The sequence below is a fragment of the Zalophus californianus genome, chromosome 10, assembly GCF_009762305.2.
Source record: "Zalophus californianus isolate mZalCal1 chromosome 10, mZalCal1.pri.v2, whole genome shotgun sequence".
NCBI classification, from domain to species: Eukaryota; Metazoa; Chordata; class Mammalia; order Carnivora; family Otariidae; genus Zalophus; species Zalophus californianus.
Window position 1 is genome coordinate 53184587 of NC_045604.1, and position 27297 is coordinate 53211883.

The 27297-nt window shown below is 39.4% G+C and overlaps 1 protein-coding gene across 5 annotated transcripts; it reads right to left on the reverse strand.

Annotated features, from left to right (window-relative positions):
- Positions 1–1421: 1421 nt before the first annotated feature.
- Positions 1422–27180, reverse strand: DARS2 (aspartyl-tRNA synthetase 2, mitochondrial). Of its 5 annotated transcripts, XM_027613543.2 has the most exons (18): positions 27033–27178; positions 26438–26603; positions 25716–25815; positions 23850–23916; positions 22964–23065; positions 22477–22572; positions 20757–20880; positions 20012–20058; positions 19154–19260; positions 18116–18185; positions 16764–16943; positions 15603–15710; positions 14024–14086; positions 9625–9777; positions 7003–7221; positions 6673–6783; positions 5008–5083; positions 1423–4217 (listed from the first exon to the last, which is right to left on the reverse strand). In XM_027613543.2, exons 2-18 carry the CDS (start codon positions 26559–26561, stop codon positions 4042–4044), a joined length of 1923 nt encoding a protein of 640 aa, XP_027469344.1. In that variant the 5' UTR covers positions 26562–26603; positions 27033–27178; the 3' UTR covers positions 1423–4041. The 5 variants fall into 5 exon arrangements, with proteins under 5 accessions (XP_027469347.1, XP_027469344.1, XP_027469343.1 ...); XM_027613542.2 differs by having other exon boundaries at positions 26438–27177; XM_027613544.2 differs by lacking the exon at positions 16764–16943 and having other exon boundaries at positions 26438–27179.
- Between the last annotated feature and the right edge of the window lie 117 nt (positions 27181–27297).

Here is a 27297-nt window from a genome sequence, read left to right on the forward strand (position 1 = left end):
CTTACAACCCTGAGATCAAGAGTCACACGTTCCACCGACTGAGCCAGCCAGGCACTCCTGCAAGCTGAACTATGTGCTTTTTCCATACAACATCATTTTTACTAGAAAACAAGGCTGACAAATTGAGATTATTCATACTTGGGTATTTGGCAGATATTTTCTAAAAAACAAATCAAGTTTGGGGGCACCTGGGTGGTATTGTTGGTTAAGTGTCTGACTTCTGGCTCAGGTCATGATCTCGGGGTAGTGAGAGAGAGCTCCATTGTCAGGCTCTGCGCTCAGCATGGAGTCTGCCTGGGAGTCTCTTTCCCTCTGCCCCTCCGGCTCATGCTCTCTCTCTAAAATAAATAAATCTTAAAAAAAAAAAAAAAACCAAAACAAAATATGAATAAGTTTGGAAAAAAACTGATGGTCTTCGTTGGCAAATGGTGAAATTCAAGCTTTCTAATGAAAAACAGAATTTGGAAAGCTTCTATCTGTCACTGTGCCCTTGTAGCCTCTTCATACTTAAAACACTTGTGACAAGATCATGGTGATATTAGTGTGATTTTTTAGATATTATGTGCCGAAATGTGTCAACATTTGGAAGATATAACTCAGTGTACCAATATTTTCCAAATGATCAGTGTGTAGTGTTACAAAAACATGCATAAAAGTTGTATTCAAAATACAAGGTCAACCAATGGACTTTAGAAAAGTTTATCAATATGATTTCAGACTCCACATTGGAACTAATCTTTAAGGAACTTGTCAAGGTTTTGTATAGTATCAAAGAAGAATCCCTATAATTATCAGGAAGGCTATTAAAATACTCCTGTCTTTTTCAACTTCACACTTATGTGAGGCTAGGTTTTCTTCACATATTTCAACCAAAACAACATATGACAACAGAGTGCAGAAGCAGATAATGAGAATCCAGTGTCTTCTATTAAGCCAGGTATCAAAAAGATTTGCAGAAATGTAAAACATCATTCTTTAATTTTTGTTTTGAAAAATAATTACTTTTAAAATAAAAACATGCTATTTGTGTCAACATGTCAGGAGTTCATTATTTTAAAATGAATTAATACATATTTAAGAAATCTAAAAAAAAAATCTAATTGCTACTATAGTAAAAGAGTATTTATAGACGCTCTTTGGGGTCCTCAATAATTTTTAAAGAGTTAAGTGGTCCTGAGACCAAAATTTGAGAACTGTTGTTCTAGGTTAAGAAACAGGAGCCTAGGGGGCGCCTGAGTGGCTCAGTCGTTAAGTGTCTGCCTTTGGCTCAGGTCATAATCCCAGGGTCCTGGGATGGAGCCCCGCATCAGGCTCCCCGCTCAGTGGGAGGCCTGCTTCTCCTTCTCCCACTCCCCCTGCTTGTGTTCCCTCTCTCACTGTCTCTCTCTCTCAAATAAATAAAATCTTAAAAAAAAAAAAAAACGAAAAAAAAAAAAACCAGGAGCCTAGAGAGGTTGAACGGCTGGGCAAGGTTGTATAACTAGAGAATGGTAAAGAGGGAGTTAAATTAAGGTCTGTCTAAACCACACAAGCTCTTCCTACCAAGTACACTGTCTTAAATAGAGAAGACGGATGGACGCAGATGTGCACTGTTGCAGGACTTACATGTGCAACTGTCTCATCTTACTATGCACCTGGTTATTTCTCATGGTACAACGTAACTCCCTTTTCTCAAAATAAGAAAAAAGGTGTCCTTAAGGCAGTATTTTTAGGATTGGTTATGCTTAAAAAACCAGTAGCAAGGAATGTGATGTTACAGAGTTCCTGGTTCTTCAGAGAAGAGAATCCTGGAGCAGCTGTACAGATGCATTGTTTTATTCAGGCAAAGCCCAAGAGCATAAAGCAATCCCATCAGACTCATCATCTGACAAATCTCTTTCCAACAAGGAGAAATTGTTCATAAGACAGAGCTCTCTTGAAGCTAATAATAACTATTGATGTTGTAGCTGGCACTTGCTTACCTTTGTTTCTAAAACTTGCAACACAGGGTAAACCTAAATTCCCTAGGAAAGTGGGCAGATAGGATTTGAAATAAACTTAGCATCCAGTTTACAATCAGATTGTGCATTTCAAAATCCTGGCTGTGTTGTTTTCAACTTTATCATTAAGTAGTTCCTTAATTTTTGAGAAAAGACTTAATTTAAAATTTCACCTCACTTCAATATGATAAGGGATCTAAAATAAGTGACATTTCCCTGGATTTCAAAATAAGCATTTTGTTTTTTTTCCCCAAGAGGCAAGACTGAAGAAAAGCCGAGTGAGGCCCAAAATGACTAGGTCTTTGAGATAACAATAGAGGATTGTTTGCCTTCTAAGGACTGGGGGGTCTTTAGTATTTGTAGCCTAGAAAATATCCTCTGGATTTTAGGTGTCTTCTGGAACTCTCATTTCCAGGATAAAAGACAACATTTTGGTTGGAATTAGGCTTTACATAGTCAATAGTGAATTACATTTATGCCACGGGGGATAAATGGACGTAAACTGCATTTCCCCACCTATTAAAGGGAAGCTCTAGAAATTATCTCCACTGAGAAAGGGTAGGCAGACTTGGATATCGATTCTCACCAGGAGAGCCCTGCCAGCAAGAATTTTCTTGCTCCAGAGTACACCCACATATGGGGAGATTGGGTTCGAGGACATACTTTAGAGAAAAGCTCCACCTAACGGCAAACCACTTTTCTGCAGCAGTGAAGAACGTTCATACTCATCTTGGTCTACTGAGTATCACAGATTAGAATTGGAAAGGAAGCAGATTTACAGAAACAACTATAGGATTGCATTGCTTAGACCACCAAGAAAAATAGGCAGGGATTGAGAACTGATACTTGGTACTTATAAATTACACGTCAAAAGAATGTCAAGGCAAAAGTGAAGATAAAGTAGAAAAGAACACTTTCATTAATCAAGGCCTTGTTCCCGTTTCATAATTATTAACTAATTATAAGCTTTTATTTATGTCACAGAATGTATAAGAAAATTACAATAGCTTTGGTGTTCACTTTTCTATATTTGAGGTTGGCCTAAGATCAATATTTTCAATTACTTACAAATGAGTGTTTTTCAGGGATTAATAATAACAATCATTATTATTTTATTATTTCTTTAAAGATTTTATTTTTAAGTAATCTCTAGACCCAATGTGGGGCTTGAACTTACAACCCCAAGATCAAGAGTTGTATGCTCTACCCACTGAGCTGGCGAAGCACCCCAATAATTATTTTTAAAAATAGAACCATAAATAGAATACTGATTAATTACTGTTTTTCTTATACTATAGATATCAGTTTTATTTAATCTTAGACTATAAGATACATAGGTATACCTGTATCTGTTTACAGATAAATAATATTTGGGTAATGCTTTATAGTTTTTCAAAGCACTTTCACTCACTATTCCTTCTACATACATCATTTCCTCTGGTTCTGTACAAGCAGTGTTCCTATTTCATATAAGCGGGAAAAGAGGCTTATGTAACTTGCTCAAGGTGAAACACTAAGATTTTGTGACTTTGATTTTGGTGATTTTTTTTTTCCATTATATCATGATGCTTCTCGTATTATACTGATAGTTGAGATGTCACTATTTAGCTTAATTTACAGGACTCTCTTGATGATGCTGGTTGAACTGACCCCCCATCAACTGACTAGTCTAAAGGGGCAAGCATTTCCCCACATTTCACATGGTCTGATCACCTCTGTCTCAAGTGAACGATCTACTATCCAGGTATGAAAAACATGATGAGAAAACACTAAGCTATTATATTACTCAGACAAAGGGCCATTTTCACACCTCTCCAGGTAACAGAAACTGCCAAAAAAGTCCCAAACAAAAAATCCTAGTAATGCCTGTTATCAAGTCAAAACTGGATACCTTCTGTTTCTTTGTTGTGGTGAAGAATGTTGTCTGGATTCCTTCCACCTAAAGACCTGCTTATCAGACCTGTGGCAGAACTCCGCATCTGATTTCAGCCTTGGGGAAGCAAAGCAGACAAAACTCCAAAGCTCAACTTTCTAGATGGTATGGCTGATTCAAGGAGCTCTTTTATGCTTCTGAGTCTGCTGGCCAGGAGACCTGGATATGATAGGGCTTCAGTTCCTCAGGAGGGAGAGATTCTGGGGCACTGCTCATGAGGTCGTGCCCCCTGAAGGATTTGGGGAAGGCTATGACATCTCTGATGCTTGGTGCTCCAGTGACAAGGCATATCAGTCTGTCTAACCCTGGAAATAAAATACAAAGGTAACAGATAAGAATGTAATCTAAGGCTGGGAGTGACTAAGGTTTTCTACAAAGGTTGTAGAGAACTTTTAAGTAAGAATCTTTAACAAGTTGCAGCCAAGCAGAGTTCCCTGCCTTTTTTAGGGAACTTCTGTTTGTTTGAAAGGTTCTTTTCTGTCTTATTCTAGAAAAATGCTGAGGATGAATATTCACATGCTCAAATTAAGTCACAGCAATTAATGAGTCCTTAGCAAGGGTTTTCTAAAGGTTGACAAACATCAGGTGCTATGCAGGGCACTCCCAAGAACACAGATGGACGTCCTTGCTGTCGAGGGCCTACAATCTAGGTGAGCTTCCGAGAATTTCTCACACTCCTCCTTGCTTGATAAAACAAGCAAGGTGAGCAACCATGGCAGAAGGGCACTGGCATATTCCTACTCTCACACTAGCTGAATACTATGGAGCAGTGTCTCCCAGATACCTATGAATGCATCTGTGAGCCCCCAGGGATTTGAGCAATACTGACTTAAGACTGAAGTTTTATTCTATTAAGAAATCTTTCACATGCAAATTATCAGTCAAGTTTTACCTTTAACTGGTAAAGTACATTTTAAACATATATCAACGAAATGAAAATACAAACTTAAATTCTTACAGAATTCTTGGGCTCGCACCCTATCCTTTTTACCCCCACCCCCTCCTCCTCTGCCCCTGCCTGGAAACTGAGCCCAAATCTGAGGCATACGGACGGTTATGGAATGAAATTTAGCTTGTCAAAGGATAGTTGTTTACCTAAGGCAATTCCTCCATGAGGGGGCGCCCCAAAACCTAAAGCCTGGAGCAGATGGGAGAGCAATTTCACATCTTCCTGAAATTCAAAACAGAATTCAATTTGAATGCACACTGAGGGTCCACAGTAAGCTTAGGTGATAAAGGAAAAAAACAGGTGAGTTAAAAAAATACCTTAAGAAGTTTACAGTTTAGCAAGAGAGTAGGACTAGTCCCAGATATTAAAACATGCAGGGAAAGTCCTGGCACTCAGTAAATGCAGCCAGTATTATACTGGGAATGGGAACAGGGTAACGCCAATCAAGAGCATGAAGACGTGGGCTCAGAAAGGTGGGATGAAGAGCAGGGAACTGTCCTATCACAGGGCCAAGGGAAGAGAACACTATTAAGAGAGGAACAGTGTCAAATGCTGCTGGGAGGCAGGACAGCTTAGGGGCCAAGAACAGGCCACTGGATCTGGTGGCTGTGCAAGTTAACTTATGTGGGGCAATGTATGTAGAAATGTTGAAAGTGTATCTGACAGTGGTTCTCTCACCAGGCTACAGATCCAAAACAAGTGGGGAGCTTTTAAGGAAGGAATGCTAAAGCCTCACACAGATCCTTTTATTTAATTGATCTGGTGTGGAGTAGTGGGGTGATTTTTTTTTTGTTCTTAACAATTTCCACTTGATTCTGTTCCAATGTGCAGCAGGGCTGAGAACCACTGGGGGCAGGGAAGAAGCAGAAGCAATGCATTCTCACTGACTCATTTAAGAAGCTTAACAATGAAAGGAAGGAAGAAACTCTGCTGGGAAACTGATGACTGGATGCCTTGAGTTGGGAGGAGAAACATTAAGGGAGGTCACAATGTCCTCAAGGCTAATGGGGAGTCTAGGGTTTTGAGTTCTCCAATCCTGTCTTCAAATAAAATTCTTCCAACCTACTTCACCCGTTAGTTAATCCCACAAAATGATCTCTCGGGATCAGACTCTTAGACATTTGCTTTCCTGAAATCTATCCTGGCCTTCTGTGGAATCATCAAGAAACTGCAGGTTCTTAGGCCTGCATCTGTAGAGACTCTCCTTTTTAAAATCCTGATTATGCCACTTTCTATCATTAAAATACCTCCCTGCCCCTATTAAATGATACACAATTCTTTCAAGCCAGGCTCTTTCTCTAGCATTATCAACATTTCCATGCATTTCTGACCACATCATTTTTTTGTGCAGTGTGGTGGTTCAGAGGTTAGGAGCTCGGGCTCAAAGTGCCACCCTGCCTGGATTCCAACAGTGGCTCAGTTTACTTCTGTGCTGTGTAACTCTGGGCAGATTAATTAATCTGCCTCAGTCATTCATCTTTAAAATGGGCAGAACAGGGGTATTTATCTCAAAAAGTAATTGTAAGCATTAAATGTCTCTGTGCATATAAAGTACTTAGTGCCTGGCACATATGATCAGTACTAATGAACGGCTATTATGATCATGTACTTTTCAAAGTCTTACACTAAAGGTGGAGAGATAAGCCAACACTCTTCTGTATCTAGTGAATCCTTCATTCATACCAGTTAAAAACAACAACAACCCCACATACATTCTAGAAGGCAGCTATGCTTACCACTATATCATCAACGCTGGCTAAAACAACAGATATTCTGGTTAAAAAAAAACACAACAGGTTAGCTAATGTTACCTTTAGTAATGTTGCCAGAATGTAACGCTGGAGCTCTGCATCATGAATTCGGATAGAACCACCGCCTATCTCACTGCCATTTAAAACCAAGTCATAGTGTTGGCTACGGACCTAGAAGATTCACAGAGCCCTTACGTTAGAGGAAATTTCTAGTTTTCTGTTGTTCTACAGGTTGAAGACAGTGAAGTTACTTAGAGACAATGTATTCACTATGGGCTCAAACCCGACCATCTCTTCTGAGGCTTCCAGAACTGGGTCAGACTGTGAAATCGAAACATCTTTGCCTGTGTTTCCACATTTCCCTTCTATTTGGAAGTACAGATATGGTACCTTCTCGGGTTCGGTGTATAGGAGCTGGAGGTCACTGGGGTGGGGAGCAGTGAATGGGTGGTGGGCTGACTCCAGCTCTCCGGGATTTTCCTCCTTGGGAAGGAAGAGTGGGAAATCCACAACCCAAAGGAAAGAGAACAGAGCTGGGTCACGGAGCACCAATCCTCTTGCTTCTAGAAGGTCGGCACATTCCAGTCGTAATTTTCCCAGCACAGAGCACTGCAAACAGAAGATACAAATGTTGACTTAACCGCTGTGACAGAGTAGGCAGCAAATGACACAAGCTGGGCTCTACAGCCAGGCCATCCTCTGAGAAGGGATTAGACAATTAATAGATGAGACACTCTGAGCCTCCCAGGAGACAAAGAGCTGAGGATGATCGGACTGAAACATGGTTGAGAAGGATGGTCACACTCGGCAGGCAGATTGGGTGAGGATTTGATGACACAGTGACTGAGGGCACAGGCACCGGAGCCTGAATGACCTGGCTGTATCTCAGTTTGGCTACTGACTCACTTCTCTGCACCTTTTCCCAGGGACAACGGAGATCAACTGATCTACTCCAAAAAGCTGTTGTGAACATCAAGTGAGATTTGGCATGTGAGGTGCCATATCCATGGTGGCTATTCTGTGAATATTTTCCTGACTGCTCCTGCAGGGTGTGGTGAGGCTCTGAGCAGTGCCTGGCCCACAGCTGATGGCCCGTAAAAGTTGGTTATGATTAGTGGGGAAGTACGAGTAAGAGGTCTGTTTGAGAGTGTGAGTTTTGAAGCCAGACTTCATAGATTAGAACCCTGGCTCCCCTACTGCCTAGCTGCGTGTGAGCGAATTTCTAACCTCCATGCCTCAGTTTTCCTTTTTTGAAAAATATTTTATTTATTTATTTGAGAAAGAGAGCAGAGAGCACAAGTGGAGAGCGGGGGAAAGGGGCAGAGGGAGGGGGAGAAGCAGGCTTCCCTCTGAGCAGGGTGTCCAATGTGGGGCTTGATCCCAGCATCCCAAGATCATGACTTGAGCCGAAGGCAGATGCTTAATCGACTGAGCCACCCAGGCGCCCCCATGCCTCTGTTTTCTTATCTTAGAATGGTAACTTCTCTCCGATAAGGTTGTCATGAGGATTAAATGAGTTAATATACACAAAGTACACAGAACAGTGCTGAGCAAACAGAAGCGCTCACTAAGTGCCAACTATGATATGCAGAGCTTCCCTGAGAAAGGAAACCATGCCTGGAGACATACACAGGGTGTCACTTTATGGCCTATTCTAGCTTACGTTAAATATGAGCCCAGGGTACTTGCAGTATGACATATTCAGAATCTAATGCTATTCCTCCTAAGTCTGGTTTCTAGTTGCTTCAAGGAGTCTCAATAGGAATTGGAACAGTACCTTCCTGAGAGCGGAATGACCAAACGAGTTTGCAGCAGGATACTTATATAATACAAAATCCCAAGTTCTTTTGTAAGAAACTCATTGACAGTAAAATTTGTAATTAACTGGTGCATTCCCCAGCAAATTTATCAGGGCTGTTCATGGCTGGTATTAAAAAATAATGTCGATAAATGAATTCATTATAAACATGACAGTGGTATCAAAACAAATTTGTAATTAAACAGCTTTCTTCACTCCACTATTGCAGGGGAAGGGAAAGACAGTGGGTTACATTTATTTATTTATTCAAAAGAAGTCTTTTAAAATTTATATATTTACTTATTTAAAGTAATCTCTACACCCAAAGTAGGGCTCGAACTCATGACCCCAAGATCAAGAGTTGCATGCTCTTTCGACTGAGCCAGCCAGGTGCCAGGTAGTGGGTTACATTTAGCACTGAAAATGACCTCTGAAGCTTTTCCTCTGGAACAAACAATGATATGCACAGAACAAATACAAATTAAAGAATGGACTTGATAAAGTACTAATCAGACACCACTGCTATAAAGAAATCATATTACACTTTAGTGCAAGAATGAATTTATATCACACTTGACCTTTCCAATATATTTTCAATATTCATGTTTGCTTATATTCCATACTTCTGTACATTTTACAATGATCTTTATGGCTAAGTCCACTCCACAGATCACCAGGCATGGTGGCGCTCATTGCCTCCCAGCTGCTGCTCCTGAGGAGGAAGGGTCCTGCCTTGACCAAGCAGGGCCAGAGACGTCTGCCAGCCCAGTAGCCTTCCAACAGTCTGATCTCTCCCTCAACAATTTTAGGAATGCATTATCTACAAAAGTTTGGGATTACCAAAATATCCTAATCTGCAAAACCCGGAAAATGAAAATATTTTTTCACAGCCTTACAAGGAATACCAATGGCCCTTTACCTGAGTGGCTTTCCTAATCAGAGCCAGATCTGATCTGTGTGAACAATGCCAATCCTCACAATCATCACTATGTGAGCAGTGCCGATGGAGGCTGGGAGCTGATGAAGAAAACTCTAGTTCTGATCCAGTGCATTGTTTGTAAGTGCTGAAAGGTATTTATTAATAGAAAACTCATGTAGAGCAGCCCCAACATTTTATGAAATTAAGTGAGTTTTAAATATGTACTATGTACGTAGGAGAAGAGAGGAACCATGCAGCATCAACAGCACAGACATTCACAGGTAGTTTTTCTTACTGCTTTCTTGTGCTCCCCGGCAGTCAGCAGGACCACATCATCCTCTTGGATTTCCATGAGTCTGATTAGTCCTGATCTTTGCTCCTCCAGTATGGACTGAGCAACTGGAGTATTCCAGTTTCTACTGGCTTTCGGGAATACAGGTAAGACCTCCTGTGATAAAGAAAAAGACTTCAGTCACATTTTCTTAAAAAGTGGGGATTTATTTTTCTTGTCGTAGAACGATTTCTTGTTCCCAATAGAACATGGGATGATCTTCATTCCTTCCCTCGACCCCTTCAAAATAATACTAGAGGAATTACAAAAGTAATCTCACTATAATCAAAAACAAAAGGGAATAAAAGGTAAGAGACACCAGCAAAGAGGTTTCTGTAAATTTGTGGCAGGCTACAAATGAATGGAATAGAACGATTATAGCAGCAAGATGCAGGAAGTTCTGGCCTGGAGAAAAATTGAGTAGTCTCAGCACAGAAGGAACTGATTTTACCCTGCAGAAGCCTAGAGGGTAGGCTCAGGACTCTTAAGAAGGTTTGGTTTCACAGGGTAATGGCCAATGGCTCTGCTACTCCCCCTAAACTGAATCTACCCATTCACAAAGCCCCTGCAAGCACCCTGTGTTCCCAACCAGCTTAAAAAAAATGTTTTTTTTTTCTTTAACTAAGGTCTACACCCAGTGTGGGGCTTGAACTCAGGACCCCTGAGATCAAGAGAGATCAAGAGTCGCACGCTCTACCAAGTGAACCAGCCAGGCTCCACCCCCAATCAGCTTTTTAGATGCTTGGTTCTGGGAGGTGGGTGGAGGACGGGTGAAACAGGTGATGGGGATGAAGAGTACTGGGCATCGTAAGGAAGTGCTGACTCACTAAATTGTAAACCTGAAACTAATATATTGTATGTTAACTAACTGGAATTTAAATAAAAACTTAAAAAAAATGCCTCATTCTAAATACGTACAATCAACAGTCACCATACATCAAAGAAATTCTGCAGTATTTTAAAAAAAAAAAAAAAAAAGGACCTGAGAGCAAAGAGGTAAAGTTTAGGGACCAAAGGAGGACTGAATCCTCAAAGGCCCTCAAAAATATATTTTATCAATAAAATGAGAATAAAATATGATGGAAAAAACCAAGAAACAGCTATTGGGACATAAACATGATTGCTAAAAAGAATTCAACAGAAGAGTTGAAGAAATCTCTTAGACTAAAAAGGATGAAGAAGGGGCGCCTGGGTGGCTCAGTCAGTTGGGTGACTGCCTTTGGCTCAGGTCATGATCCCAGAGTCCTGGGATCAAGCCCCGCATCGGTCTCCCTGCTCAGTGGAGAGCCTGCTTCTCCCTTCCCTCTGCCTGCCACTCTGCCTACTCGTGCTCTCTATCTCTGTTAAATGAATAGATAAAAAATCTTAAAAAAAAAAGGGACAAAGAAAATGGTGGGAAAGGACACGGGGAAAAAAAGAGACAAGTTAAGTTACAATAGGAGGTCCAAATAGGACTAAAAGAAATTCCAAAAAAGAGACTAGAGAAAATGATGATGTAAAAACAATTAGTAATAGAACAACTTTCCACAGATGAAAGACATGAGCCACCATATTGAAAGGGCCCTTCTAGTGTACAACACACGAATATAAAACAACCCAAAGGTACATAATTTGAAATTTTGGAACATCAAGAATCAGGAGGCTGAATGCTTCCAAAGGAAAACAATCAGGTTTGCTGTAAAGGAATAAATTTGTATCAGCATCAGGCTTCTCAGCAGTAACAGCAGGTATGACAGAAAAAAACAATGCCTTCAACAAGCTAAGGCTGTGCTGTCTAATATAGTAGCCACCACTCACACGTACCTATTTCACTGCAGTGAAACAAAATAAAAAATTCAGCTCCTCAGGTATACTAGCCACATTTCAAGCACTGGATGGCAACACTGGTTAGTGGTTACCATATTGGACGATGCAGATGCAAAACATTCCCACCATCACAGAAAGTTCTGTTGGACAGCACTCTTCGTTCGTTCGTTCATTAGTTCGTTCCTTCTTCCCTCCCTCCCTTTTCTTTCTTTTCTCTCTCTTTCCTTTCTTTCCTTCCTCTCTCTTTCTCCCTTTCTTTCTTTAAAGATTTATTTATTTTAGAGAGAGAGAGAGAGTGAGTGCTTGCGCAAGAGGGCAAGTGGGGGGAAGGGCAGAGGGAGAGAATCTTCAAGCTGACTCCCCATAAGTGGGGAGTCTGATGCGGGGCTTGATTCCATGACCCATGAGATCATGACCTGAGCCGAAACCAAGAGTCGGAGGCTCAACGAACTGAGCCATCCAGGTGCCCCGGACAGCACTGTTCTAAAGGGATATGACTGCCAATTCTGAATTTTATACTAAGCCAAATTAGTAATCAAGTGTGAGGTTTTGAACATAAAGACATTTTTAGACAAAGCAAGTGTATCTCTTGCATGCTTTCTTAGGAAGTTACTTGAGGATATACTCCAACACAAATAAGAAAGAGGAAGATCTGGGATCCAGGAAGAATGGCTTCAACTCAGAAGACGAATGAAAAAAAGGTCCAGAAAGATGGCTGTGCAGGAGGGACAGAGTAACTAAGTAAGGCCTGTGTGTGGAAGCTTCATCTATCGTGCAGGAAGTTAAGAGATAAAATTTAAAATGGATAAGTAAAAACAAACACAAACAAACAAAAACACTAGTATGTAGATATATTTCTAAGAACGGAGACGTTCTGGCTGGTGTGGGACTGGAGTGATGTGAGCCAGAGCACACACTTGTTGCTTCTCATTAGTAATCCTTTACTATTTGTGTTTTTAACCCTGTGCATGTAGCATATTGCTAAAAATTCACATACATATTAAAAAAAAAACCAAGTTAAAATATATTAATAAATTGAAAAAAACAGTAGTGCCCATTTCTTCTATAAAAATCCAGTTAATGAGAAAGGGTGAAAAAGGAAAAGAGAAAAAGAGATGAGGAAAAGAAGAACATATAGTAAGAGTTCCATCAACTGAAGGCTACTGAAGTTATTAACCTTTGGGCTTATTTCCTGGTCCTGTCGATCCTAGATGCAGACTTCAAACACTAGCAACATGAAAGTAAAGAAACAAAATTGGGAGATCTAGAGTTGCCACTTGTGAATTTTATCAAAGGCATAAAACAAACCTAAAACATTATCTGCTATTACCATCATTTCACAAAAGAACATACATTTTTACAACAAAGAACAAGGAGAAGTAAAGGATAATTCTTTAAATTCATTTAGCTTTATGAAAAGCTTTTTATATTGCTCTGACTTTTCTCATTTTGCCTTGACCCATTTGGAAACCATTATCCTAATGTTTCTTTCTTTCTTGTTGAAAAATCCCTTTGAGCCTCAGGTATGAGGCTTGGCTTGTGGTAGCAGCAGAGGTGGTCCATTTTCAGTCCATAAATACTGTGTTTTTACCTGGTTATGATCAGTGTTTATAGAATTCTGTATTTTCCTTTTCTTACAAATCATTACAACATGAACATGTCCCCCATGCTATAAACTCTTTGGAGACAAAGTTTTAAAAAGGAACTTTAATATTAATTCCTTTGATTATACCTTAATTTATTTAATCATTCCCATATAAATTCATCTTATCCCTGTTGTAAAGGATACTATAATCATACTCTCTTCACATTTAGAATGTTTTCTACAAAGTATGTCACGGAAAATTAATGACTCAGAGGGCATGATTAGTTTTAAAGTTACTGATTCCGAGAAGGCTGAGGCAATTTCCAGGTCTAATGACAAGATAAGAAGGTCTGTTTCCCACTCCTACTCCTTTGTAGTTCAGTTCCTCCATTCACCAAGGCAACAACACAAAATGTGTCTGTCAAAGGTGGATTCAGAATTTTAAAAAGGGTATGGGAAGAACAATGAATACAGGCTTTCTTTCAAAACTTGGGCACATGGGGCTCTAATCTAATCCTAACTGGATTAAAACTCCACATTTATTTATTTTTTAAAGATTATTTATTTGAGAGAGAGAGCAAGAGAGCGAGAGAGACCACAAGTGGGTGGAGGAGCAGAGGGAGAAGCAGACTCTCTGCTGAGCAGGGAGCCTGACATGGGGTTTGATCATGACGTGAGCCGAAGGCAGATGCTTAACCATTTAGCCAACTGAGCCACCCAGGCATCTCTCCACATTTATTTTAAAAACTATGGTTGAACTTCCACATTCTGATTAATGGTGAATTCAACTGTCTAAGTCAAAGTCCTAGAGTCATGCCCTGGGATTAGATGAACTTTAAAAAGAAGAAAAGTAGAAAAATGGTCTGAAATAACAAGACCTCAAAACTAGTGATTGTATAAAGAGCTCGAACACTTACTAAAAATATGGAATCCCTAAAGGGGAAAAAAAATCTATTGTAATTAACTCCTTACCTGATTAAAATGGTCAGCTGCAAATTTTCTAATGGATTCAATGTCCTTCCTTTTTAAGTATTTCTGAAAACAAAAGTAAACTCAGCTTCAAAAACATGTCTATGGTATCAAATAGGATACAAATACATTTTGTGTCCTTCCATCACAATAGGATTCAATATAAAATTTAACTTGTGCTCCCAAATGACAACACTTTAGAGTTTGTCACAGGGCTTATTCCCCTCCCCCTGAATCACAAAAGTCTCACTGGAAACGGCCATGAATGTATTTCACAGAAGAGCCTGCATGTGGAATACGTGGGGTACATGTTCAAATCTTTACAACTGAATTGTGTTAAGAAAAAATAACTTCCAGATCAGAAAGAGGACTGAGAATTTGCTTATTTCAGGTCGCTTACAATTCTTTGTATCTTATTATTTCTAAATTATCTCAATGCCTTTGTGAGGGAGACAGGAGGACTATCATCATAGCTAATATTCTCGGGGCACTACACTAGGTGTGGGAGATACGAAAAGGTGGAGACACAGCTCACAATCCTGCACTTCTCACAATCTGCTCGGGGAAGACTGGACACACTTAAATGGAGGCAAACAATAACACCAAGCAGTATATGTGACACTGAGCTTACCTGCACGCATTCATTATGTCTGGACTAGAGTATGGACACAAATTACTTTCCACTAAACATGTGAAGTGAATTAAAGTTATGAGAATGAATTCTTATTCTCATTTTGCATACATTAGTATGCTCAAAGGAGTAGTCTTTCAAAATAGTAATTTTGTTAAAAGTTCTTCCGGAACTCTTCTCGAATTCTGTTCAAAGCAGGTGTGCTAACTATGGAAAACAGCTGTGTCTCATCACCTCAGAGTCAGGGGTTGCCTAACTAGCCCGGCCATTCTTTCTCCGACCCTAATGTCCCCTCCCTTTTGCTTTTCACAGCTCCACCTCCTAGCCCTCCCGCTGTTATTAATGCAACTGAATGCGACTGAGACCAGGGATCTCCAAAGACCCAGAACCACCATGCAAGGGCAATGCTGGAGCTGATATGGGCTGGGAGCCTTTGGATAAACTGAGGTTGGAGGACATATGAACACTATTTCATGCTCATCACTGGTGGGAATGATCCCAAATGAAGTAGAGGAGTACTTTACAGCATTTTTTAAAAGAAAGACAAAAACTCTAGATCTTGAATGTAAACTCACACTCACAGGGTTTTATTCTAGACTTATAGTTTCAGGGACACTGTTTTAAAAATATGTACTCTTTTTTTCTTTCTTTTTTTTTTTTTTTTAGAAAGAGGGGAACGGTAGAAGGAGAGAGAGAGAAAGAATCTCAAGCAGTCTCCATGCCCAGTGCAGAGCCCGATGTGGAGCTCAATCTCAGGACCCTAAGATCATGACCTGAGCCGAAATCAGGAGTTGGACACTTAACTGACTGAGCCACCCAGGCGCCCTTAAAAATATATATTCTTAAAAAAAGAACTGTTCTTCTTGACGTTTAAATGTGCCAGTGTTGAACATTGAACGTATTTACTTCCCAAATATACACCCTAGAGAAACAGAACTGCGAGTCACTTACTGCTCCTTCAGAGATACATATGGCTTTGACGGCTCCTTGGGGTTTACTAAGTGCATCTTGAAGAAATTCAACCTCTGTGTTTCTGAACATATCACTAATATCTATGATCTATAAAATGAGTAACAAAAAAAGGTAACTAAATGTGAAGTAATTTTTATCTCAAAAATTTTACAAACAAGATTCTAAAGAAGTAGATCTTACTAAGTTAATGTTTACAGAGCACAATCAGTTTTTACTGGGTTGAGCACTACGACGGGGTTAATGTACTAATGTATTATTCATCATTATTAATTCATTTAATCAGTACAACAAAAGTATGAGATATGCACTCTCATTATCCCCATGTAATACAGGAAGAAACCAAGCACAGAGAAGAAAATAACTCGGCCAAGACAACACAGAGCCAGAACCTAACCTAAGAAGTCTGACTTTAGCACCACTATTCTATATTACAAAAGAAGAAATAAGGAGTGGTTAAGTTGGCAGCTGTAAGTAGGCAGTTAGAACATTTTGTATATTTTTTCATCCGAAGAATTGAGCACTGCCTATTTATAGATGAAGTGGAACTTTGATTTCTAAGGAATTTGCACTGAGAACTGAGATAGAGAAATGCCACCAGTATTATAGACATGAAGGGCCACTGCTTTCTAAGTGCAAATAACGAGAGGCTTGCTAATGGAAACTGCTTTATATAAATTCTACTCTTACCCCTAGTTAAAATATGTACAGATCTTACTAATTTGAATAAACATTTCCATATGTTTGAGCTCTTTATAGGCTAGGGAAAAAGAATAACTCTTTAATCATTTGCCTTCCAAGTGCCATTTTAGCTTAAGAAAAATTGAAGAGGAAAGAATAGGGTTTTTTTTTTCCCTCTCAAGTGGTCATTCATGTCCATATAATTAATAAGTTGTCAGTAATAAAAACTTTATGGCAAGAACCTCACTCTTGGAAACGGTCTAGGAGCATAGTAGATAGGACAAAAGTACTGTAGTGCTAACATGCTTTAATTCTCTCTTGCTATATAGCTTGGTAACAAGCTAAAGTAACAACAAAAAAATATGATACAACAATGTGTGTAACTGGCTGTAAATTTTAAAGTGGTCTAAAAAACTGCAGGACTATGGTGGCACAGAGTCCTGGAAAAGTGAAGAGAAGTACCTTCATCCCAAAGCGAGTGTCAGGTTTATCTGTTCCATAGCTGGCCAATGCCTCAACAAAAGTCATAGAAGGAAAAGGAACCACTAGAGGATCTTTGTCATTGGGCCAGGAATACTGGAGCAGACCCTCAATTAGGCTCCGGATTCCGGTCTGGTCTACAAAAGACATCTCTATGTCAATCTGAAACCAAAATAACATATGGAAACTAACTTGAACAGCCACAATATTAATATGTACGTATTTATACATTCCTCTGGTTTCAAGTTACCATAGGATTCTGCACATAAATACTTAATACATGGGTGCGGGTTGGAAGGATAAATATTACTGTACACCTGTTTTGTGTTAGGCATTATTCTGATGTTTTACATATAACAACTTGCTTAGTTCCCATCACTCTCCTCATGGCTTGAGGCTCAGAGAGGCTTTGTAACTTGCCTGTGTACATGCACTTAATAAGTAGTGAAACTACACTTGATCCCAGGTTTGTCCAACTCCAAAGCTTATGATTTTTGCGCTTCACATTGATTAACACGCTATCATATAAAAACCAAATCATGACAGCTTTGATGAGTCTAAAGATTAGACAGATTAAATACCAATGTACAGAATTCTTGGTTTTTAATGTACAAGAGATTTGTTTTAAAGAACTTTATCCTAGCAATGACCATTAAAACACTGCAGGAATCTTTGGCATTTTAGTTGATGACCATACATGTTATAAAAAGGACACATGAAATGGATCAAAAATTAAATAGTGTCTCAACTGCAGGTTAGTTTAATCAAATATCTGATGGATAAAATGTAATGAGAAGTAAAGCACCGGCATACACTAGAGCTCTTGCAGGTGTGGTTCCAGACTGCTGCAATAAAGCATAATCACAATAAAGTGAGTCAAATTAATTTTTTGGTTTTGCGGTGCCTATAAAAGTTATGTTTATCCTACACTGTAATCTATTAAGTGTGCAATAACATTGTCAAAAAATGTATGTGCCTTTATTAAAAAATACTTTATTGCTAGAAAATTCTAACATCATCTGAGCTTTCAGTGAATCACAATCACTGACCACCAAAACAATAGTGAAAAAGTTTGAAATATTGTGAGAATTACCAAAACGTGACATAGAGACACAAAGGGAGCAAATGCTGTTGGAAAAATGGTGCTGATCCACTTGCTCTGAAGGGTTGCCACAAACCTTCAATCGGTAAATAATGCAATGTCTGCGAAGCACAATAAAGCGAAGTACAACAAAACGAGGTCTGCCTATATATAAAATTACTGCCTGGTCTGGAACCACTTGGCTGGAACGAGGACGGCTGAGTAAGAGACAAAAGTGAATGTAACTTAGTACCTGAGTAAACTCAGGCTGTCGGTCTGGTCTTGAACCTTCATCTCGGTAACATCGGGCAACCTGAAAATATCTACAATTGAAAAATAGCATGAATTGAGTCATGATTCTAGGAAGATACACATACTTTTCCCCAAAAGTTCATGGTAGTGCAGTCTACGAAATAAATTAATAATGGTATCTAAAGGACATAAGACATTTTTAAAATTCTTTATGATACTCTAATCTAATCAGATATACAGTAGACCCGTAAGAAACTAATATTCTATACATTATTTTAAAAATATACAATGTCACCTTTCAATATTCATATATTAGATTGGCATGCAAGGCACTTATGCTTCTTTATATATACTCTTTTGCTCTGGCCAAATCAAAATACTTATTGCTCCATGACTACACTCGAGCTTTTTTGTGCTATGCCATTCCCATTCTCATCTTCAACTGCTGAGACGCAGCTCTGTCCCAAAAGGCCTTGCTCACAAAGTTTAATAATATTTCCCCAAACAATACCTAGTTTGCAACCCTCAACAAACTTATTTTTGGGTTCTATCATAGTTGGCAGTTGGTTTATTTATTTATTACCCTATTCTGTCTTACTATATTCATTAACTCCTGGAGAGCAAAACCTTTTCTTTCTTGCTAGCTTGCTTTCTTTCTCTCTCTTTTTAGGTAGGCTCCATGCCCACCTTGGAGCCCAAATCAGGGCTTGAACTTACAACCCTGAGAGCAAGATATGAGCCGAGATCAAGAGTCAGACACTTAACCAACTGAGTCACCCAGGCGCTCCTAAGATCTTTCCTTTTTTGTTTTTAATTCCCTGCACATCTACTAGCATAGAGCTTTGCACACGGTGGCCACCCAATACATCTTTACTAAATAATGACTACAAATGTTTAGGGTTTTTAACAAGTATTTTCCAAATGCTCATACATTTTCTAACTTCTTTTAAGAGATCAGATAATTTTGTGTTTCCTTTTTTCCTCCCCACCTTCCTTCCCTTTCTTTTTCTGACAACTTACTAACATACAGAAGGCTCACCTGTCTAAACCACCAACCATCAGAAGCTGTTTAAACTGTTGAGGACTCTGAGGGAGACAATAAAACTTTCCAGGTTCCCTGGATGGTATTACAAACTCTTTTGCACCCTTTAACGAGAGGAGAGAAGAAATACTGTTAAACAAACCTGAACCTAAGACCTGGTGGAAGTCGAAACTTCAGCTCATCAACGAAGTCAACTAAAGAGCAAATGACAGAGATCATCTCTTGCTCATCTTTTAGTCCCCCAAAAGGCTTGCACACAGCAGGCTTCTAACAATGTTTGTACATGGTAAGTGATACATGCGTGCTTGTTGAAACGAATTCCCAATTCTGTTATGAGCTGAAAGAATTTTGTGCAATTCCTATCTAATAATTGCTAACTGCTTTTTTAAGCTATGTTTTTTATAAGTCCATGGACTGTGTAAATATTAATGTTTAGAAATGTCAATTCTTATTGAACAAGGAGCTTATTTTCTTTTAAGTTTTTTTTATTTATTTAAGTAATCTCTATACTCCATTTGGGGCTTGAACACACAAGTTTGAGATCAAGAGTCACATGCTCTCCTGACTGAGCCAGCCAGGCGCCCCACAAGGGGTTTATTTTTAAGGAAAGAATTCATTATTGATTTGCATTTATAAACCTCAAGGGAAAGAAAACTCATTTAGAATAAAAGTGTTCTTACTCAAAACACTGATCCATATAATTTTCTCAACTCTTAACAAAACCCAGTTAATGTGATCATTGTCAAATAATAAAATATATGAAAAAAATATAGCCACATGAATATAAAAACAAAGTGGTCCTATTTCAGAACTAATAGGACATTATTAGTAGGCTGATTTAAGGGATATACATACCCCAGGAGTCCTCTTAAACAATGTTGGTGTTTCTATATCCACAAATCCTAAAAAGAGAGAAGCATCAGAAATTAACAGATAGGAATTTGTCAAATATGTTGTCTAGGGTACAGTTTAACAAATCAAATCTGAGGCTACATTTTAATTAGGAATTTTGACTGAAAGAAGTTACCAAGCCTACTGAATACTGATTTCCACACATCCAAGACAGAAGCTGAAGATTTTCATAAAACCCTATTTGGCTCATAAAGTGACACTTTTGTCATGAAATAATTCCGACTATTTGATGGATTCTTGTTTACTGAACTGTTTTCATTTTCTAAATGTTCTGCTAGGATAGCAAAAATAATTCAAACATAGTAGAAAAACCTCCAGGACTGATTGAAGAGTCTAGTTTAATTCGTAGGACATTTCTGAGCTCCTAACAAATTAGTATAAGCGTGATAAAAATTAAGAAAACTCATAGATAACAACCAAAGGGCTTTTCTACCTTCAATGCAATATCTTTAAAAGACTGTATTTGGGACCTAGTAGAACTAAATTATGTTCTAAGTTACCAAATTATGCTCTAGGACAAAACACCTGGAAATCACCTTTTTTCAAAAACTGCTTTACACATTAAGTGAATTCCAGACCTCTGGCAACTTCTGACCCAATGATGCTAAAGAGAGATACAATAAAATGCTGAATAAAACAGAGAGAAGATGCTAAAAAGCTCTAAAGAACATTTAGGCATGTCCTTTACCGTGTAGATTACAGAGATACTCCCGCATTTTCATGACCATCTGGGACCTCAGTCGCAGGTTATACTGCATTTGGAAACTACGCAAGTCTAAGTAGCGATACTGCAAACGAAGAGCCTCTGTTTTCTAAACAAATTGAAAGATTTTAATGTTTAAATATTCTTTGAACATTAAAGAGATATTAGCTTTAATACAGAGTGTGGATTTTCAAAAACTTCAGTTCTATCTTTAGTTTCCACCATTTGCGAATACAACACAATCCGTAATTCCTACAGCCTCCAAGTTTGTTACTAGCATAGATTTTGTTTTAACTCTTTATTATTAACATCACCCTTCACTGACTGAAATTTGCCTACCCTCACTAAACATTTATCTTATTTAAGCCCACAGTTGAGTCTTGAAAAATATATTTAAAGACTTCAAAGACCATTTAAAAATATACACCAGAGTAGGGGCGCCTGGGTGGCTCAGTAGGTTAAGCGTCTGCCTTTGGCTCTGGTCATGATCCCGCGGTCCTGGAATCGAGCCCCGCGTCGGGATCCCTACTGAGCTTCTCCTCTCTCTCTGCTATTCCCCCTGCTCTCTCAAATAAATAAATAAATAAAATCTTGGGGCGCCTGGGTGGCTCAGTCAGTTAAGCGGCTGCCTTTGGCTCGGGTCGTGACCCCAGGGTCCTGGGATCGAGCCCCGCGTCAGGCTCCCTGCTCAGCGGAGAGCATGCTTCTTCCTTTCCCTCTCCCTGCTGTTCTGCCTACTTGTGTGCTCTCTCTCTTTCTGTCAAATAAATAAATAAAATCTTTAAAATAAATAAATAAATAAAATCTTAAAAAATACACAAGAGCAAAAATAGCTATGACATTATCACCTGAGTGGGAGTACAGGTGTGAGAAATGCAAGGAAACCCCCACACTGTTGCAGTGGTAGGAAGTGGTGAGAAGGTTTGCTTGTTTTCAAAGCTGGAAATCTCTGCAGCTCTCCGTGCTGACAACTCTTTAACCAGAAGTAGAACTGTCATTTCTTTCTGAAAGCTTAGCTGGGGAAAAACTGTATATTTCCTTTTCTCTCCCCCCAACAAAAAGGTCAACCAGATCATTATACTGCTTTTTCTAATTACAAGATTAAGTATTGAGAATTTAAATGTAACACTAAGTGGCCATACAGTTAATTTAAAAACCGTCCTATAGATCAGTTTACAAATTAGATGTATATACATCTTCAACTGTAGATAATTGTGTCAAAGCTGCAGATTATCTGGGTATACTCATCCAGAGCTATTTAGCTTCGACAACCCCTCAAACTTGAGCAAAGTACACCCTAAAATACAGTAATCAGATTTATATGCTTGGGAAGTCAAGCAAACATTTTATTACTGTTAGAGCCTGAAAGTTAATAGATGCAGGATCTCCTATGCCGTCTGGCTATTTCCAAGCTAGACACAAATTTCCTTTCAAAATGTAAAACAAGAACAAAAAAACCTGAAAACACCTCCTCAAGTCTTAAAGGTAGAACCATGTTTCGAGCTGTCTGAAAAAGCAGCCTAGGTGTTTAGGAACTGCGACGGCTTACTTCAGAACAGCACAGAACAGAACACTTCATGAGAGGTCCACAAAAAAATGCTCAATTTTGTAGAAGTTAGTTTTTCTTTAAAAAAACTCTTAAAACACTTTACTGGTTACCAACATTTTCTAGATACTCTATTTTATTAATAACAGAGGATGGCACCTTCACAAAGTCCTTAATTTCAAAGGGCAGCTTCTTACAGGAATTCAGAAGTTCAGCTGTTTTAACTTTGACTTCGATCTCACCTGTTGGCATTTTCTTAAAGAGAGAGAAGAAAAGACCTATTTTTAAAAAAAAAAAATCACTCATCAGGACCTGTACCCAGTGATCATTTGTAAAACGCATGCATTTATTTACATGTGTAAATTGTGCATATGTCGTGTAGTCTAAAGCATCAATGTCTGTGCGTGATTTTGACATTCTTACGCATATCTGTGGCCGATGTGCTCACTGACAGATGTCTTAACATGCTTGTGCACATTGGTGTGTGTTTGCAGTGAAGATTTTGGAATCTGTAGGTTCATTTGTGTAACCTGCAGAAATCTTAGTGCCTGATGTCTAATAAGTGCTCGGTGTCTGTTGCCTAAATGTGTAGAGAGTGCACACGTATACAGGTAAAATTTACATGGACCGTTTCTTAACTACTAACTGGATTCTCTTGTCCTGGAGGTCGGGAAATTACTGTCCCAGACACTTGCACCACAGATTCCACAGGGGCTTCACATAGAATCTTCTTCACAGAAGCAGCTGACTATAGAATGAGAGAGAAAAACAGTTCCGACAAACAAATGAATGTAGAGGAATATGCAGTTACTGCAGTCTATGGTTTAGAAAAATATTAACACTCATAGCTTAACTGCCATAAATACTGGGGCTGCCCTTAATGACTTTCTTAAAGAATTTAGTAAACTGCATCGCCATTTTGACTCCACATAACACAGCAGGTAAACCTATTAGTTCAGGGTTTTAGAATTTTTTCCTTAAAGGAAAATAAGGGGAAGAATGATTGATGGAAACAATTCCTACATACTTTTAAGGCAACTCTCTCCAGAGTTAGTCTTAGGGGCAGTTACATCCAATAGAAATAATGGAGTCCAACTGAAAGGAATTCTCCTGGGTTAGCTACTTGTCTCTGGATCCTGATCCCTGAAAGATAATTCATTGCTCTTTACTTACTTCAAAGACTAAGAACTGAGTACATCATACATTTCTTAGGTATAAAGCATTTGTAAACATTACCACAAGAGAAACTAATATTGCTAAACAAGCATGATGAGAGCTATTTTACCTAATTTTAATGCTAATTTTTTTTTTTTGAGCAGGTGGTACCCTTCACATGGCTCAAAATTCAAAGGGTATAAATAGATATACAGTAAAAAGTCGCCTTTCCCAGAGTTTGCCAATGTTACCAGATATATATGTATTATTCCAGGAACATTTCATCACACACACACACATACTTAACCAACATACTAAGCTTACTCTACCATGGCATCAAAGAGACTTTCAGATAACAGTAGGAAACCTTCTATTACCTCCTCCTGGGGAATAACAACTTGAACAAGCCCATGGAAATCTCTTAGGACCAGGAAGATGTTTTGCCTGATCAATAAAGAAAATGAACATGTTAGGCCAAAATCTCTGAGCCCAAAATTTTAAGCAGGCAAAACAAATTAAACAAACAAAAATCCATGCAATTTCCCACGTTCTTTTTATAATTATGTATTTTCATTATGTGCTACATTCATGCAATTATCTATGTAGCTTATTAACGGAAAAAAACCCAGCCGTTGCATGTTATTTTCTTAATCATCTTATTTTTAAATTTTTCTAAAAAAGATTTTATCTATTTGAGAGAGAGCACAAGCAGGGGGAGCAGCAGAGGGAGGAGAAGCAGGATCCCTGCTGAGCAGGGAGCCCAACACGGGGCTTATCCCAGGACCCCAGGATCACGACCTGAGCCGAAGGCAGCCACTCAACCCATTGAGCCACCCAGGTGCTCCTGTTTTTTAAAAAATTTTTAAGTAAACTCCATGCCACAAGCAGGGTTCGAACTCACAACCCTGAGATCCAGAGTCGCACACACTGCCCACTGAGCCAACCAGGCACCCCAGACTTTTCATTTTCAATTTCAGTTTTTACTGGTTATATATTCAGCTTACTAATGTTATCCAGATGGCTTGTCAGTAAAAAGCAAACTTTTAATTTTCATTGGCTTAAGTCTTTATAAGAAAATTGTATTAAATTTGGAAACTTTTCATGTATTAAAATCCACAAATATTTTAGGATATTAGAAATATCCAATTGGTCATTTGTGAAATATAGCAATATAAACTTTTTTTTTTTTAAATTTTATTTACTTGAGAGAGAGCAAGCGAGAGAGCACGAATTGGGGAGGGGGCAGAGGGAGAGGGAGAAGCAGGTTCCCCGCTGAGCAGGGAGCCCGATTTGGAGCTTGATCCCAGGACCCCGGGGACCATGACCTGACCTGAAGGCAGACACTTAACCGACTGAGCCACCCAGGTGTCTCTATAAGCTCTTTTCTTAAAAGATAAAACTACAATTTTCTAGAGGTGGTCCAACTACTAATACTTCTATAAACCATCAAAAAGGTCCCCCAAATCCCAACATTTTAGCGTTCAACCCGCATTTCTCATACTATCCTTAGTACCAGGAAGAGGTACAGACAACCTCTTCAGATTTTGAGCTCAGATGTCACCAAATTTATGGGTCAAATATCCACCCATATAGAACATATTCTTCAGGAAGGCCACACAGTCAATGTATTTTGGAGCTCTTTACTGTTAATTAATGTACTATTCAGGAATGTGCTGGAATATAGAGATGAACAACAAAATGGGCTTTAATCTTAAGGAATCACTGTTCGTGTTTTTAGGCTTTTTCTCTACCTAAATTTAGAATAAAATAAGCTTTTTCATGCTACTGAAGCTTACCAGCTGGCCCACTCCCAACTACTCGTCCTAGGAACTCTTCAACTTGAGTAAGCTAAGGGACATTTCAGTCCACTGGTGGAACACACTGTTATCACACCATTCAACAGATGCCACTCCAGTGACTCTGTTTGAGTCTTTCAAAACAAATCTGAAAACTCAGTGAATTCTGAGAATCCTGCAGGAGTTGCAAAGCTTTTGCTGTTCTGAGTGATTGAAAATTAATAAAAGTTTGGAACTGTCTGAGGGAAAACAACCTCCAGGCATTCTTTTTTTGGGGGGAGGGAGGTGGGAGGGGCAGAAAGAGTATCTTAAGCAGGCGGATCCCATCTTGGGGCTCTATCTCACGACCTTGAGATCACGACCTGAGCAGAAATCAAGAGCTGAAAGTGTAAGGGACCCAGCCACACAAGTCACCCCTAACCCCCAGGCATTCGTAAGCCAGTTTACCTTCGGTATTGAATCCATCCACACAAAGTGACTTCTTGGCCTAAGTGAGAAGAACGCAACTCTCCACACGTGTTGGTCCGAGCAACAAAGCTACTGAATTCTTTAAAGGAAAGCAAGATTAAAAACATATGATTTGCAAATTGCTTGAAAATAAAGACCCTCAAATTATATCATCTTAAGTATTTCATGTCAATGAATGAAATTCATAAAGTTGAAGTATATAATTTGATTCAGTCACTATTTAATTTACCTGCAAATGTGTCAAAAGCCAATTGAATTAAGAGTCTTACTGTACATTTTTGCCCTGTGTTAGGAAATCTAAACTTTGATCACGTAGCATTTGCATTGAGACCTAAAATTATCCTATTTTTAATAATGCACATTCCTTTCCAAAATGAAATGAGATGTTGGAATAACGGAAGTTTGATGGTATGAATCTAGAGTGAAACCAGTCACTTGCACGCTAGAAACACTATACAAAACATTCTCAAATGTGAAATAATTTTTTAGGCTTATTAATAGCATCAGCTAAAAGCAGAATTCATGTGGTTACTTTTAAAACTCCAGACAAAAATCTACATTATAAGAAATGGAGAGTGAATGACCTGCCTCTACACATAAGGCTATCCAGTTCAGACTACAGGAAAATGGAATAAGAGCACTGACTGCAGAGACCAGGAGGAAGTACTGTTTAAGAGGAGAGAGCCCTTCACTGCTTTCACCTGGAGTTCTCCTCTGTGAACTGAGCACCAGCGTTCTGGAGAGAGAACCCCGGATCAGGTGGGCGATCCTTCCGGTGGGTGTGGAAAAACCCCAGTATTGCCGACTTAACCAACAGGAGAACATGTTGGAGCCGCAGGATGGCGAGAGACGCTCACGAATCCCAGGCTGCCGGTGTTGGATGATGATCAAAAGTCACTTTTGGAAATATACACAAATCCCTTAAAATGCTAGTTGTTCTCGCTCTCTTCTCCAATATTTAGGCCCTTCTCCGCTGAATATTCAACTCCACGTGTCTAGAAACTAGATAAATCCACAAGTTCTTTGGGGCCCTTGGAAAGCGGGTAGGGGAAAGAGCCTTTTTCCACCTCCAATGCATCAGTTTCCACTTCTAACCAACCGAACTGCGGCCCCAGAAGACCCGAGAGAACCCTTCCACACAGCAGGGCAGAGTGGGACTCCGCAACCATACAGAGGCGGAAGGGGCTACCAACAAGCGCCCGCCCTTCCCTTCCTTCCACGCTTCCCCGAAGGTTCCCGCAGGCCGAACTTGGAAAACCGGAAGGAACTCAGCCTCAGGTTTTAAATCTCTCCGACCTGGCGGCCGCCTTCCGGTCTTCAGAAAGAGAAAGGTCAGCAAACCCGAAACCTTCTCAGGTCCAGAACCCACACCCGGATCATCATTGAGAGCCAAGCGCTCCTCGTTTGGCTCCGAGAGCGCTCAAGTTACGGTGAAGGCATTCAACCAATCAGAGCAGAGGTGCTGCCGCCATGCTTACTATGGGCGGAAATTTGAAGGAACGCTTCGCGCAGGTAGAAAAGCGCTGAAGACTAACACCGCGCGGTCAGCCAAGTTGACGAT